Genomic DNA, 13,226 nt, shown 5'->3' with positions numbered 1-13,226 from the left:
GTGAAACGAGTTAACCGTAATATCACGTGAATGCTCCGTTTTTAATAAATGCAAACGCAAGTAGCCTCAAGTGTTTCGTTGCCCGTGCACGCTCTCGAGGAAGGGAACCCGAGGTCTTCGCGATGAAGACGAGCACGGCGTCTATTTCGTTTTCGCCTCGCTCCGAAATCAGCTTGATCTTCTCCTTAACACCGCTCTCCTTTCCAGCATTCCTTATCGCCTTAAAGTATTCATGCTGAATGGCTGCGCCGTGGCTCTCGCTTCGAGCACATTTTCGATCCCAAAAGGCGTTCGCTGCATCGATGCATATGAAATTTACTTGCCCCGCGAAACCGTTGGTCGCGATCCGAACGCGCGTTTCGCGGGAATTAAAATTTGCCGGGCATTTCACGCCTAATCCGTAGGTCATGGTTCGCCATAGAAGTCGCATCAATAACGAGGCATTGCTGGTATTCAAGGCTGCGAAATATTCAGGCGCTTATCGTGGGTCAACGGGACTTAGACTCGTGCAGGAACAATGTAGTGGCCACGTGCATAATCCGTATTCGATATCGAGAGGCGTTCAACGAAGCGTTCATACGGCCCACGTCTCTCGAACGCTGTCTTTCGTATCGATTTGCGATTTGGCAGTGGCCGAAGGTTGCAAGATCGCGTTGATGAGCGAAAAACCACTTGACAACCATCGAGTAATAAACAATCTAGTTCGCTCGGCTGAACGAGCCCTGAAAGATGTGTGTCACGAACAAGAGGACTGCGATGAGTCTTGTGACAGTCGAATGAAAGTGATTAATAAAACGGGGTGAGGATTTTCAACGATCCAAACTGTTTGCTTTAGCAATAACCTCGCCTCTCGAAGATGCAACTCAGCATTTGGCACGCGTTGATCATCTTCAGTCAATTATCTCCAAGTAGATTTACATACCATATTATTGTACTGGTATCCACTGTTGATCTGTTATCAGTGGATGCAAGCATTTGCTCGACTGTTCTGTTCAACAAACGTCATGTAACAACATATACCGATCGGTTCTGGTTTATTCTCACGAACCATGAATCATTTATATGTTTGCCTCAACAAAATATTATAAAAAGCACATAGCTGTTAAATAAAAGATGCGGAGGCTAAGGATTGATCGAAGCGCCGAGCGAAAAACCAGAAATTGCATTTAACCCAACAGTATCCAACCAGGTTATTCTTTCGTTAGTGTTCGCGTCAAGTGACCGTTAACGAAGAATTGTTAAGGCTCTGCGTTAAATCACGCTCGCTCAATTAATTTGCACGTGCAGCAGATTGCGAGCATCAGGTTCGCCCGAGAATATTGTGTATCCGCATCGAGGTACATTGTAAAGTTCGTATCTCGACCCCCTACACATATCTCATTTCCGATAGTTTTACACGATCCAGGGTCGCAACCCGGATATATTCAATTTCACGTACTAGCACTCTGTTTGATTGAGCACACTGTCCTTGCCCAGTTTGTTCTACATACACGTAATGTGCTATTCGGTTAGCCGATGCGTCCACTGTCACTTTGCAATTCGCAAATTTTATTCAATTGTAATTTCCGTTAACGAGAAACTCTGATATCGCACAGGCAAGCAACGAAGGTAATCGAAGAGCATGCGGGTCGCTGTGATAAAAAAATATCTGAAGAATGCCATGAAAATAAAGAAAAAAAAAAAGAGAGAGAGTGAAATGAAATTAAGAGAATCGTGGAGACTGAAATTAAATTCAATTTTGTTCGAAACAATTGGAAGAAAAATCTGGAAATTTTATTCAACGCGCCAGCTTCTCTGCACCATCAACGATCTGCGGTACAATTTCGGCTAAGCGGGATTCCATTTCAGCGAGAGACCGTTAGAGGTCAAGAAACCGTGCGACGCAATTTCAGCCAGCGCTTAGCCGTTAAATATTGATCAAAAAGTAACGAGCCACCCACTTATCGTGCCCGAGATTGTAGAATAGCCGTGAACCGCGACGGTGAAAAGGAAGGAAACGCTTCGTGGTCTGGTCGCAACGTGCAACTTCTTGCGGCACTGGCTGACTACCGTCGTATACACGTATCTCGTTCGTGCTTGCACCAGCTAGCGGTACAGGTTGTCCCAGGATGGGTGCTGAAAATGCAGAAGCGATTTTCCCAAAAAAATTATCGAATTCACGTACATTTAAACTTGGCTACTCCTAGAATTTCATCGTCCATCTCTTATTTTTATCGCACTCGATAACTGTGCACTATGATTGCACAACTGGTGAAACACTCGAACATTTTTTACATGATTCGTTTAAACATTCTTTGGGTTATTGAAAGAAAGGTTTGATACAGGGTGAAATTCACCAGTCATAGGCAGACACGACGCATATAACTGTCTTTTTGTCGATCGTGCCACCCCTTCTGGGACACCCTGTACGAAAGAGAAGAACCGTCCGAGAAACCGGGGAAGGGAACGGGATAGTGGAACACGCGGACAGATTACACGAAGCGTGATACAAGACGAGCCACCGTGAAGCGGTTCTGCGAAATTCTCTTCCGCTTTGCATAACGCTAATGTATTCTATTGAGGTTGACCATAGTTAGTAACCCAACAACCTCCGTATTTTAAATAATGACCAGTCGCCGCCTTCGCGGTCTTGAGTCTACTAGGAGCTAGCGGTGCTACCTCGCGCTAAATTACTTGGGTTGTTCCACTTAGAATGCTAAAGACGGAGACTTGCTTGAACGATTCGAACCTCCGCGAACCTACCAAATTTCCACCAGCTTCGTTTCTATAATTATTTCTCTGGGAAATGTTATTCAGAAGAAGAAATAACTCCCACGACCATTAATAACTATATATCTACCATTAATACTTTATTACGCTAACAGTTACTGTAATATTAACTGTATCGCTAGTCGCTCTGCACTTTCACGTTGTTCGCTTTCAACTCTCTCGCTGCGCCCTGTTCCTCATGCATTCCTCATGCGTCCATTCCCTAAACGCCCACGGTCACATCCACGCTACCCTTATCATTTTCAGTCACAAGATCCCGTCGCAAGGTCCTGTCGCTCAGTTCCAAACAAGTCTTCGGTCTTCCTTCGTACCTCAGCCTCTCGAACTTGATCGCACGCAGTCGATCCATCTCCTTCCTGTCATCCTAAGTTTCCACGCATACCCAGTCGCACGCAATGAAACCATTCACACTCTACACACTGTTGTTACGTCGTATCGATCGCGACGAATCCCATCAGACCCATCGCATTATCGGGCCATTAAGGGCGCGGCAAAGTATCTCAACTTCTCGAATATCGACCCATTTCGAAAAGCGGCAATCGTTACGAGTTTTCACGCGTTGCTTACTAATTGCTACGGAAATGTCCGAATTAAGAGCGCGCTTAAGGACGCATCCACCGATTACGGAAATGTAAGTTTCCGCTTGCCAATGATTCGATTCACGTGCAGACCATATTGACGCGTCGATTAAAACCTGTACTTTCTCGCCCCTCTGAAAAGGTATAATGGCCAGTATAACGATCGCTGTTAATTGTACGAGTATCGATTAAATATCAGTCTACAAGTTACCATCTTTAGAGACGCTATACTCGCGCGAGGAGAGCGTCGAAAAAAATAATGCTCTCAATATATCGCGAATATCAAGACTTTTTCTCTCAGTTAACTGGTACACGTTAGTTATTTAATGAACGTAATTAACTCCGCGTAACAAGTGAGTTTGTTGTAACAAGCGTTACCAGAATCATTGCGAACAAAACCATCGATGAATCGTTATTATTTCAGATGCAATGTTTATTGCTGCGTAAATGTACCGTGCTCGCGCACGGATATTCCATAATCGCGGGAGCGTTTATCGATTGTCAATGGGGAAACGGCGGAGTTAAGAGGGCTCGATAAAAAGCGCACCGTGCGTCAACGATTTTGTCGTAAGTAACGAGCGCGTTTGTGCACTTGCGCGATATCGAGGGGAGGGTTAAGGATTATTGCGCGCCGGCTATGGATCCTCGAGCGTTGTGCATCGAAACAGTTAGTCTGTTTGGACAATAATTAGTCCTCCGGGGAAAACGATGAACGACGGGAAGTGCTTAATTGCCGACCTCGTAGACGGTTTCTGAAATTGGTGTTCCTGGCGGCGCGCTAACGAGAAAATGAGAACCGATAGAGAATGAGCCATTAAACTTCGCGCCACTCGAACTCCGCCGGTTTATTGGTGCGAATCATTGCCTCGATTCCGCTATTATACAAACGGGATTAAAATTTCCACGGACGGAGCAGCTTTGCGAGAGAAAAAGGAAAAAGAGAGTGGGAGAGAGAGAGAGATGGTAAGAGAGGGAGGTGCGGATATCGGGGAAACGCATAAACCAAAGTTAGGACGTCGTCGAAAGCTAATTATAGTCGTTAAATTGAGTGGAATAATAATGGAAGCACTGTTGCGGAGATGCAACGCGAGGACCGGCATGTTATTTAAACGTAGAATGAAAACTGCTAATGGCGCCGGGTCTTGAAACAGTGGGGAGGTGCGGAAACGTGTACGAGGGTGGGTTAAAAAGTGTCCCCGCGTTAGACGGACACGATCGGAAGACTGGGACGAGGGAAACGTCCGCATTGTCCTGGATCTGACGTTCGAGATGGCGTTTTTAAAAATAGGTTAGAAAATTAATCAGAAAGGGAATAAGTCAGCGGGGGATCGTCTGGCCGGGTAACTTCTGCCCCGAGGGGGAAGAGATTAAACAGCCGGTAAGCCGAAATCACAGTTTCAAGGGGACATATTGAAGATCAGTCGCGCTACTATCGAGGTCAATGCGGCGCGAGTAATTTCTGGATTATATAGCGGCCGTAATCCTCCTGCTAGCGTAATAACATCGTTTCATAGGCCATTATCCCGCTGCTCGATTGTAACGTTGTTATTTGTATAACCTCGCGGAATTCCTAACTTAATAACGAATTTCATTCCTCGCGGCGGAAGGCCTCGCAGTCCATGAAATTTCAGGCATTCGAATGCCTCCAGAGGGGACGTCACGCGTCAGACACAAGAGGAGCCGAGCTGCCGTTTCGTTGTGTCTCGTCCAATTGCACAATGTGCTCTTAACGAGCTACTCGGGACGTTTTGATCTACCCGGCAAATGAAATCGCGCGACCGTAAAGAGAGCGACTCGGTTCTTGGAAATCGGTGGAGAATTTCCGCGCAAACTGTTCACCACTCGATCTACTCCCTATATTTTATTGACCAGCTACGCGAAATATGTACAGATCGCAGAACCATCAGAATTAACTGGATTAACTCTCTGCGCACGTAAACGAACCGAAACGACAAATTTTATTAAACACTATCGCGGTTCTCGAAACCGAATCCCTATTCTCTACGCAGCTCTATTACGTTAATTCCTAACAGAGTTTCCCGTGTTCGTTTCGCGTCTGCGGTGTGTTCCAAACTTGGATCACGGTGGAAAATTTGATTATGAATCGCGAAACCATAAGAGCGCTTCCGAGTGGAAATTCCAAACGTCAGTTCGCAAGACTATGGTTGCTCGTGAAACGTTAGGGGTAGAAATGTTATTCGATTGCTGTTCGTGACAAGATAGAACCGAATAACAATCGTGACTATATAAAAATGGGAACTTCACTGGGATTGGCAAAGAATTACGTAGCTCGTAAGTTACAACCGAGCGATAAGAGTAGTCGTGAATTTTCAGCTGCTCGCAAGAGAGAATGCGACTAGGAAACAAAAAGTCATCAATTCAGAAAGTATAACACCACGGCTCTTTCATCCCCGTCAATCTACACTGTGACTCGCGATCCATTTTTTGATCGTTGCACAAAGGTCTGGCATCACCTGCTCTTTTGTGTAACAGGTATACGCACGCGTGTACTATAAAGTGACTCGTTGCAGTTTAACCATTCCGCGTGCAGTTCAGGTAGAGTGCAACGTTTCTCGAAGAAGGAAATTATAGCGAAGAGAATAACCAACGCTGCTTTTTTTCATCAATCGCGTTCATCAATAAAGCGAAATTTCACGTTCCTCGCGTGCAATGTTTTCCAACCGGGACTTTTTCCGTTTACACGGTAACTTTTCAACAATCCCTACAGCTGGGTGCAGTAAATGACATTTTCCAATATATTTGCTTTGTTCGTTAAGCGCAATGCTTGTTTATCGTAACAAAATATTCGCGTTTGTTAGATTAACTTTCGAAGCGAACGGAATAAGTTATAAACAGCTACAAAATATTGGACTGGAAAGATTTGTAAACATATCGAACAAATAAATCACGTCCCGCACACGCGACTGCGGAGTATCGCGTTTACATGGCGCAGGGGGATTTTCAATAGATGTCAATAAATTTAAGGAAATGGAAATCGCAAACTGAAATCCGAGACAGTTCATTTCTCAATGGCCGTGGAAGTGGACTCTCCGCCCGGACGTCCGGCGAAGTTACCTACACATAATACGGTAAAGTAAATCCAATATGCATTCTTGAGCAGACCAACAGGCACGAAAGCAACGGAACGCAATCCTTATAATCCCTGCGAAGTACCGTTCAGAAGACGTTTCACGCATGAAAGTCGGCCATCGATTAAAACTTGTACCTGGGAGAGAAGAAGAAAAAAGAAAAAAATAGTCGGCAGAGTGCAAACGTGCAGGCGTCGGATGTTTTTTCAGTTCTTCTACTGGAAGAAAGAGTTTCCCCTTCAATCTCAATGCTTCCGTGTGATGTCGTTGCAGCTTTCGTGTACAGATGTTGTTAAATTCTTAACAGGATCACGTAGTGCAAGTTCAGAATAAAGAGGAGCGTGAATCGCTGAAATGGCTGCCTCGCGCGTATCCAAAAAATGTTTCAAGATTTCATACTCAACTTGGAACGTACAGCGCGGTATTCGAGAAATCTGACTACCTCTATTCACTTGAAAATGTTTAAATACTTGATAGTTAATACGATACATTGTAACATCAATACGCATATACATATATTAATTGCTGTACATGGTTTAATATCAAAGTTTAGATAGGACATTATTATCTATTCACGAGCTCGTATCTTAAGGTCAATTGACGCGCTGAATGAAATTTTTTGTTAATACAGTCACTCTATATACACTCTTCTGCAAAAACAATGCATAATAATAGCGAGATAATGGAAAATTAAAAACTTTCAGAGCTGTTATACTCCAAAATTCATCGACCCCTCTACATTTATGTCACTGCGAACTTTTGCAGAACGTCCACGCTATTAAAAATATTCATTGTTTATTTCTATAATATATTTTGAAGCAGCAATATTTAATCGAAGTGTAACGATCGCAGAAAAAGAGAAAATACATCCGAAATGCATTTCAGGACCCGTACAACGTTTCGAACAGATCACGATAACGCTCGAAATTAAACTTCAGCTGCTTTACCACATCGTACGATTACGGTTTCTTTGACTTACTAATTACCAATATTCCACACGTGCGCTGAATATTTATATCCGCTTGGTTACTGAATTTTTCTTATTGCACACGCTATATATCGACACAGTCTTGCTCGTACAGCTTCTCATAATTCATCTTTTTGAACAGTTATGTTTGAGGGGATTCAATATTAACGTTTCATCTCCAAAACGTACATTCATTACTGAACCAACTGAAATCATACCAATGTAGCTAATTATAGAACAGTTTCGCGAAACCTTGACGATTAATATTAGAACATAAAGTTTTGTATATCGCGGTATTCCTTCGCCTTCGTCTTTTGATTAGCATCTACGTGTATGAATTTCTTTCGTTATTGGAAACAAACTGTACTCGTGCAGTAGATGCTTATATTTTCGAAGCAACTGTCTTAAGAATTAAACACGATGCTTTAAAACGAGTACACTGCATTTCCTTTGTTACATTTTACGTTGCACGCGTTGCCAGCAGTTATTAGTATCATCCCATTGTTCCTTTGTGCATTCGCATTAATGCAAGGGATCAGCAAGGAATCACAGCAGATGAAAACGCAACAATATATTCATGTTACAGATAATTAGACCCCGTCGACTAACGTACATTAATTGGACACGTTACCGGTAATTTGCCGCCGAGGCATCCTTATTATTTCCATAAATCAATCGTCGATATATCAGCGCGATGCAATCGAACTGCGTTATTGGACCACCGTTTCACCGACCGATCGTTTTCTAACCCCAACAACGAAAAACGATAATTACTTTGTACGTACCACGACACTTGGACTCGCAGTTAGCTATTACGATCAGCCTGGAGCATCGAATCGGCACTGATTATTATAGACTTATCGGCCGTCAACCACCAGCGCAACGACTGCCATAAACACACCCCTAATTCCGTACTCGCGTGCCTGCTGCAAACCGCCGCTGCTGGAAATTCGTTTCGTGGTTCCGGATAGGCGACTATTGGCCTTAGGTGCGAATATCCAACACTACCCATCGAGCAGCGTTCAATCGTTCCGCATGCATACATTATTAACACTTCGCGGAGGAATTCCCGGCCGTGCGGACGCGGGCACGGTTTATACACGGAGGGACGAAATGATGGACCGTGGCGTATGAAGCGGGTGAACGCGGTCGTATCACCGAAATTGGAACGCGAAACGTTATCGCGTTTCGCCGTAGGGAAAGATATCACGGAGAGATCATCGCCGGCTTAAATCGCCGCTCGATGCTGCATCGATCGATCCGGGCGGACACGCCGCGACCCAGCTGTACACGCACGGCTCGAATTTGCATGCGAGAGTGGATCGAAGCGACGCGCGCCGCCGTCCGGAGGGTCGCGCGTTACGCCGATGCTCCGAAAATCGGCGAAACTCGCGAAATCAGTACACACACCCTCACCCTCTGCGCCCTCCTGTAATTCGGCCACGTAAAACGGGGATGGAGGGTGGCCCGTAGACGCGCGACGCCCGACGACGTCGGCGACGTTCTTTCTCTGGATCGACCGGGGGAACACACAACGAGGGTGGCAAATTTAGACGTAGCCGAGTAAAACTCTTGATAGATAGAATGGCTGCTTGGACCTGGGGGCACGGGAAACGTGTTACCGTGACTGGGAACGGGGTGATTTCGTCCATAAAGCTGAGTCAAAAATACGGGATGAGACCTGTTTTCTTGTTCGCGTCGCTGAGGGTGTAACGTAGGGCGTGCACGCGTCCCCTGGGGTGGCAAGAATTTTATTTTTCTGAAAACCCAATATGTTGTAAAGCACGGTGGTTTAGGGTAGTACAGTCTCGTTCAGAGCTGTGGGACGTGTTTTGATTTTTCGTATACCAATCGTATGTTAGAACCGAACGGGAATCTACCGTAGAAATAAATTCGAAGTGGAGGACAACGCTTTGGACGTGAGACTTTATTTTTGAGAGAAACGATCTCGATATTTAGTACTCGCCAGTACAAAGACATTGTCCATGTTCATAAATGCACTGTCAACTCTAATCTTACCCTTAATACGCGTCTATCCAACAATGTAAAAACTTTACTGTCGCTTTTTTCCGATATCGATTTTAAGATTCAAGCGTGCACTATGTTCCTAAGGTCTGGAGGGATTTTTTTCACGAAAACAAAACCGTGAAAAATTCATAGCGCATGTTCCGAGGTATTCTTTGCAGAAAATAACATGCGAAGACAAAAATTTTGTGTGGGATGTAACAATGTTTAATCGGTGTAAAACAACAGAATAAAGTGGGACGAATGAATGTTTGATATCGCAGGAAATACGTCGAGATGGATGCCGTTCGATTATTTAATAGGTAGAAAAGAACTCGGTTGAAAATAATGCTCTCGTCGTTAACAACATTGCGAGATGGACTCCTTGGTAGGAGTTAAGAATATCGAGAAATAAGGAAAAAAGAGGATGAAAAAGGATCGTTGTAAACTCCAAAACTGTCGGGTAATTACCGAAGAAGAGCAAACTCGCGCTTCATCCTTTTCTGTAACGAGCTTAAACGACTTTCCAAGAAAAAGGCTTCTTGCCTCAGCGCCAGAGGACTGAACAATTAACCTTCTTTACAGTATAATCTAAAACAAATTTAACGTTCACATAAGCTGGCAATAATGGAGTTGCCCTGCGACACTTTTCACTTTCGCACGTCCTTTGCAGCGCTTGATATACTCGAACCAGAAATCATATCGAGAAGTGCAGCTTGTTTTTATTCTATCCTGCTCGTGACCTTCTTTTTTTGCAATATCGTTTCCAATTATCTTTTAACCATTTCCTATTGGATTTAAATCGGGATTATATCTCGACCATTTTGATTGCTATCAGATATGTACGCGTTACTGAAAACGCACATTCCATTCCATATTCGAACGAAGTTCCAGATACAGAAAACGAGTGAAATTCAACTGAAATTTCATTGCCCTTTGACAAAATCTACTTCCGTCACGAAACAGCATACTATATTGTCTAGAAGCGTTCGCTTCTTAACTTCACTCGGTTAATTTCAATTAGGCGTACCTGATTCTAAGGTTCTACCGCAGACTGTACCGGAGAATCTTCAAGTATTTCTAAATTCGATAAATATTAAATGTTGAACTAGCACTAATTCTCCAGCCAGCGAATATCCTCCATCATTCTCTGTGCTCAATTCTCAAAGTGCTAAATGCACAACGCGCTACCCCAGAAGTTATAGATAGCGCGTCTATGGAGTTCTCTCGCGGTCAGGTTCGCAGGCGTATCAGTGCAGCTGCCTCTCGGTAATCTTATTTATGAGAGCCTCAAAGGTAACGTCGCGTACAGGAGCAGCTAGTTACGTCGGCGTAACACGGATCTGGTGCTAAATATTGCAATTCGTAAAGACGCGGCGCGTTCACGTCGCGCCGCGATATTATTTCATTTCGCGAGCGGAACGGGACACCGTTCATGCGAGGCACGCGAGGGTTGCAGCGGGTGGACAATTTTTGCCGAGTTACAAATGACTTCCATCGTTGTCGGGATTAAGGGGGGAGGGGAATTGTTAAAGGAAGAAACGAGAAAATTAGTTTCCCGTGAAAGCGCACGTGCGCGGCACAATTAAAATTTATAATTGCGCTCCGGTTTTTCCTCGAAAGACGTCCACGTGACAAACTAACGAGTACCTTTCTTTCGCGTCAAACGCATCTTTCCTCTAATTGCGAGTACAATCATAATTCTGTTTCTAATTACATTCACCGTGCAATTGTTGTACAAGGTTTGCGTTGACGCTGGTGAATAGCAGGCTCGAGCAACGTTTCCGCGAATTGGGTAAAAAAACGTTGATCTTTTCTATTTAGCGCGAAAATTGTTCCGCCAAAAGAATTTTACAGGATTTTGAGATATTAGCAGAATTATACACGCTCGAAGTCAGACGCGCAATTAGCGAAATGAATCGATGCGAAGCTTGAAATCTGTTTATGTATAGAAACTGCCTTTTTCGAACTGAATGACATCGTTCGTTAGAAGTTAACGAGTAGACGAAGTTCAAATTATTAATAATCGTTTACCGAAGTTACAAATGTGTAAATCATACAACCACGTGTTCCGATATATAAAATCTTTCCATACGCACAACTGCTCGGAACAGAAAAATAGAGGAAAGCTTTTCAACAGACGATATTTCATGAAACATCCAAGTTTCGGGATAAACTTTCAGTCCGAACGATATCGCGTTATCGTGACTAAATTTTCGAACCAGTGAACGGAATGTATAATGAAGTAAGTTTTATATATCGCAAAAAATGGCTTCCCGAAGCGACGTGCTGAAACTCACGACCAGGCGGAAATACGTTCTTTTGTCGACTTTTGGTACATGCATCCCCCGTTCCGCAAGTTCGATAAATTTTCAAACGGATCGACTTCTCAAACGTGTTTCAGTTCCCCCTCTACGATAAATATTACAGAAAGACAACAACAGAGCATTCTTCGGATAGTACATCGATAAGCACGCTTCCGCAATAAAATGGATAAACAACTGGAAACCTCTGCAACGCACTCGCTCGCAAGAAACAGTAGCGAGATCGATCAAAGAGAGAGATTTCTCCTCGCAACATTCTACCTCGCGCGATCGCTTAATCTCGATCTTACCTGGTGCTGCGAATGATAATCGGCAGCGGCAGCGCCGTTCGGGAATCTATAGCGAAAAGGACTATGCACAGGACAGTTGACGCGAAACTGGCCCTCGGTGGGTAACCTTGGCGGTGGATGAGAATGCGGACCGTAGATGACACAGTCCATCGGCATGGGTCTTCCGGGGGCGTGATCGAGGGATCGACAGGAATAGTTGACTGGCGGCGGGCGCACAGGGGGATGCTCGATTGGCCGGCAAGACGTTTGTTCGAGAGGCGGTCTACCGGAATGCTGCTCGTGAAGCCTGTGCTCGAGCATCCGCGATACGTGCTCGACGGATCTGCAGCCGTGATCGTGCAGCCGGCCGAAGTGATGATCGTGCATGTAACTCGCGTGATCTTTCAGCCTGCACGGGTGTTCTATGGCGCGCATCGCGTGGTGCTCGATCCCGGTTCTCATAGGCGTCGAGGACATCGAGGAGGATGTCGCTGGATGATCGACGGTGGGCCTCGGCTGTTCGGTGCGTATCTGCTGCTCGATGCTGGGTCTGCCCATCGCCTCCAAAGACCTGCTCGACTGGTGATGCTCGACGGAAGCCCGCATAGAATCAGCCGACGGTTGCCGTATCACGGAGTCGATCGACCTCATCGACTCCATCGATCTCATTGCCTCGGTCGAGCGCATGCTGTGCTCGATCGGCCGCATAGGCGAGGGATCGGTCGATCTGCAAGGCCTGCTCCAGCAACGGGGTATAGTGTTCGCGCCGTCGCTTATGTTGCCGCCAATACCAGTGCCGGCGACACCCCCGGTGGCATTACCGATACCGTGACCTTGAGGCGGCCAACCAACCCCGTACGGATCCATCTCCGTTCCGTAAGGAACGTCGACGTTTCGTTCCTCCAGATCGTTACGATGCATGTCGCCACATGGTTCTGACCGGTGCGATCGCTCTCGCGTTCATCGCGAACGGTGCGCGTCACTTGTTCGACGCGGCGGTCCGGTTACACGCACTCTCTGGGTAGACACACGCGAAACCGCCACTCGCGGAGAACACGCGGTCGATCACGATACTCGCGTTAAATTACTGGGGACAACGAACATCGGGCAGCGAGATGGGGCTAGGAGAAACGAGTCGAGATACGCAGCGGGGAACGATAGAGACGCGGTGAAACGGGACGCGGAGCGAAGACGGCGGGTATAAAAAGCGGACGCGCTCTGTGTCA

General features: G+C 45.4%; 1 protein-coding gene across 9 annotated transcripts in view; it reads right to left on the bottom strand.

Annotated features, from left to right (window-relative positions):
* Cask (peripheral plasma membrane protein CASK) overlaps positions 1-13,226 on the bottom strand; it is a 159,136-nt gene that overhangs the window by 82,202 nt on the left and 63,708 nt on the right. The window contains exon 1 of one of the 9 annotated variants that reach the window (XM_076895633.1): positions 12,022-12,984. The exons of the other annotated variants lie outside the window; for them this stretch is intronic. Coding sequence (XP_076751748.1) covers positions 12,022-12,921 — 900 coding nt within the window. The 5' untranslated portion in view covers positions 12,922-12,984. Of the gene's footprint in view, positions 1-12,021; positions 12,985-13,226 lie in introns of those variants that run through there. 9 annotated transcript variants of the gene reach the window in all.

The sequence above is a fragment of the Xylocopa sonorina genome, chromosome 1 (assembly GCF_050948175.1).
Source record: "Xylocopa sonorina isolate GNS202 chromosome 1, iyXylSono1_principal, whole genome shotgun sequence".
In the NCBI taxonomy this organism is placed as follows: domain Eukaryota; kingdom Metazoa; phylum Arthropoda; class Insecta; order Hymenoptera; family Apidae; genus Xylocopa; species Xylocopa sonorina.
Note: the sequence above shows the minus strand (reverse complement) of the source record. Positions and strands in the feature narration are given on the sequence as shown.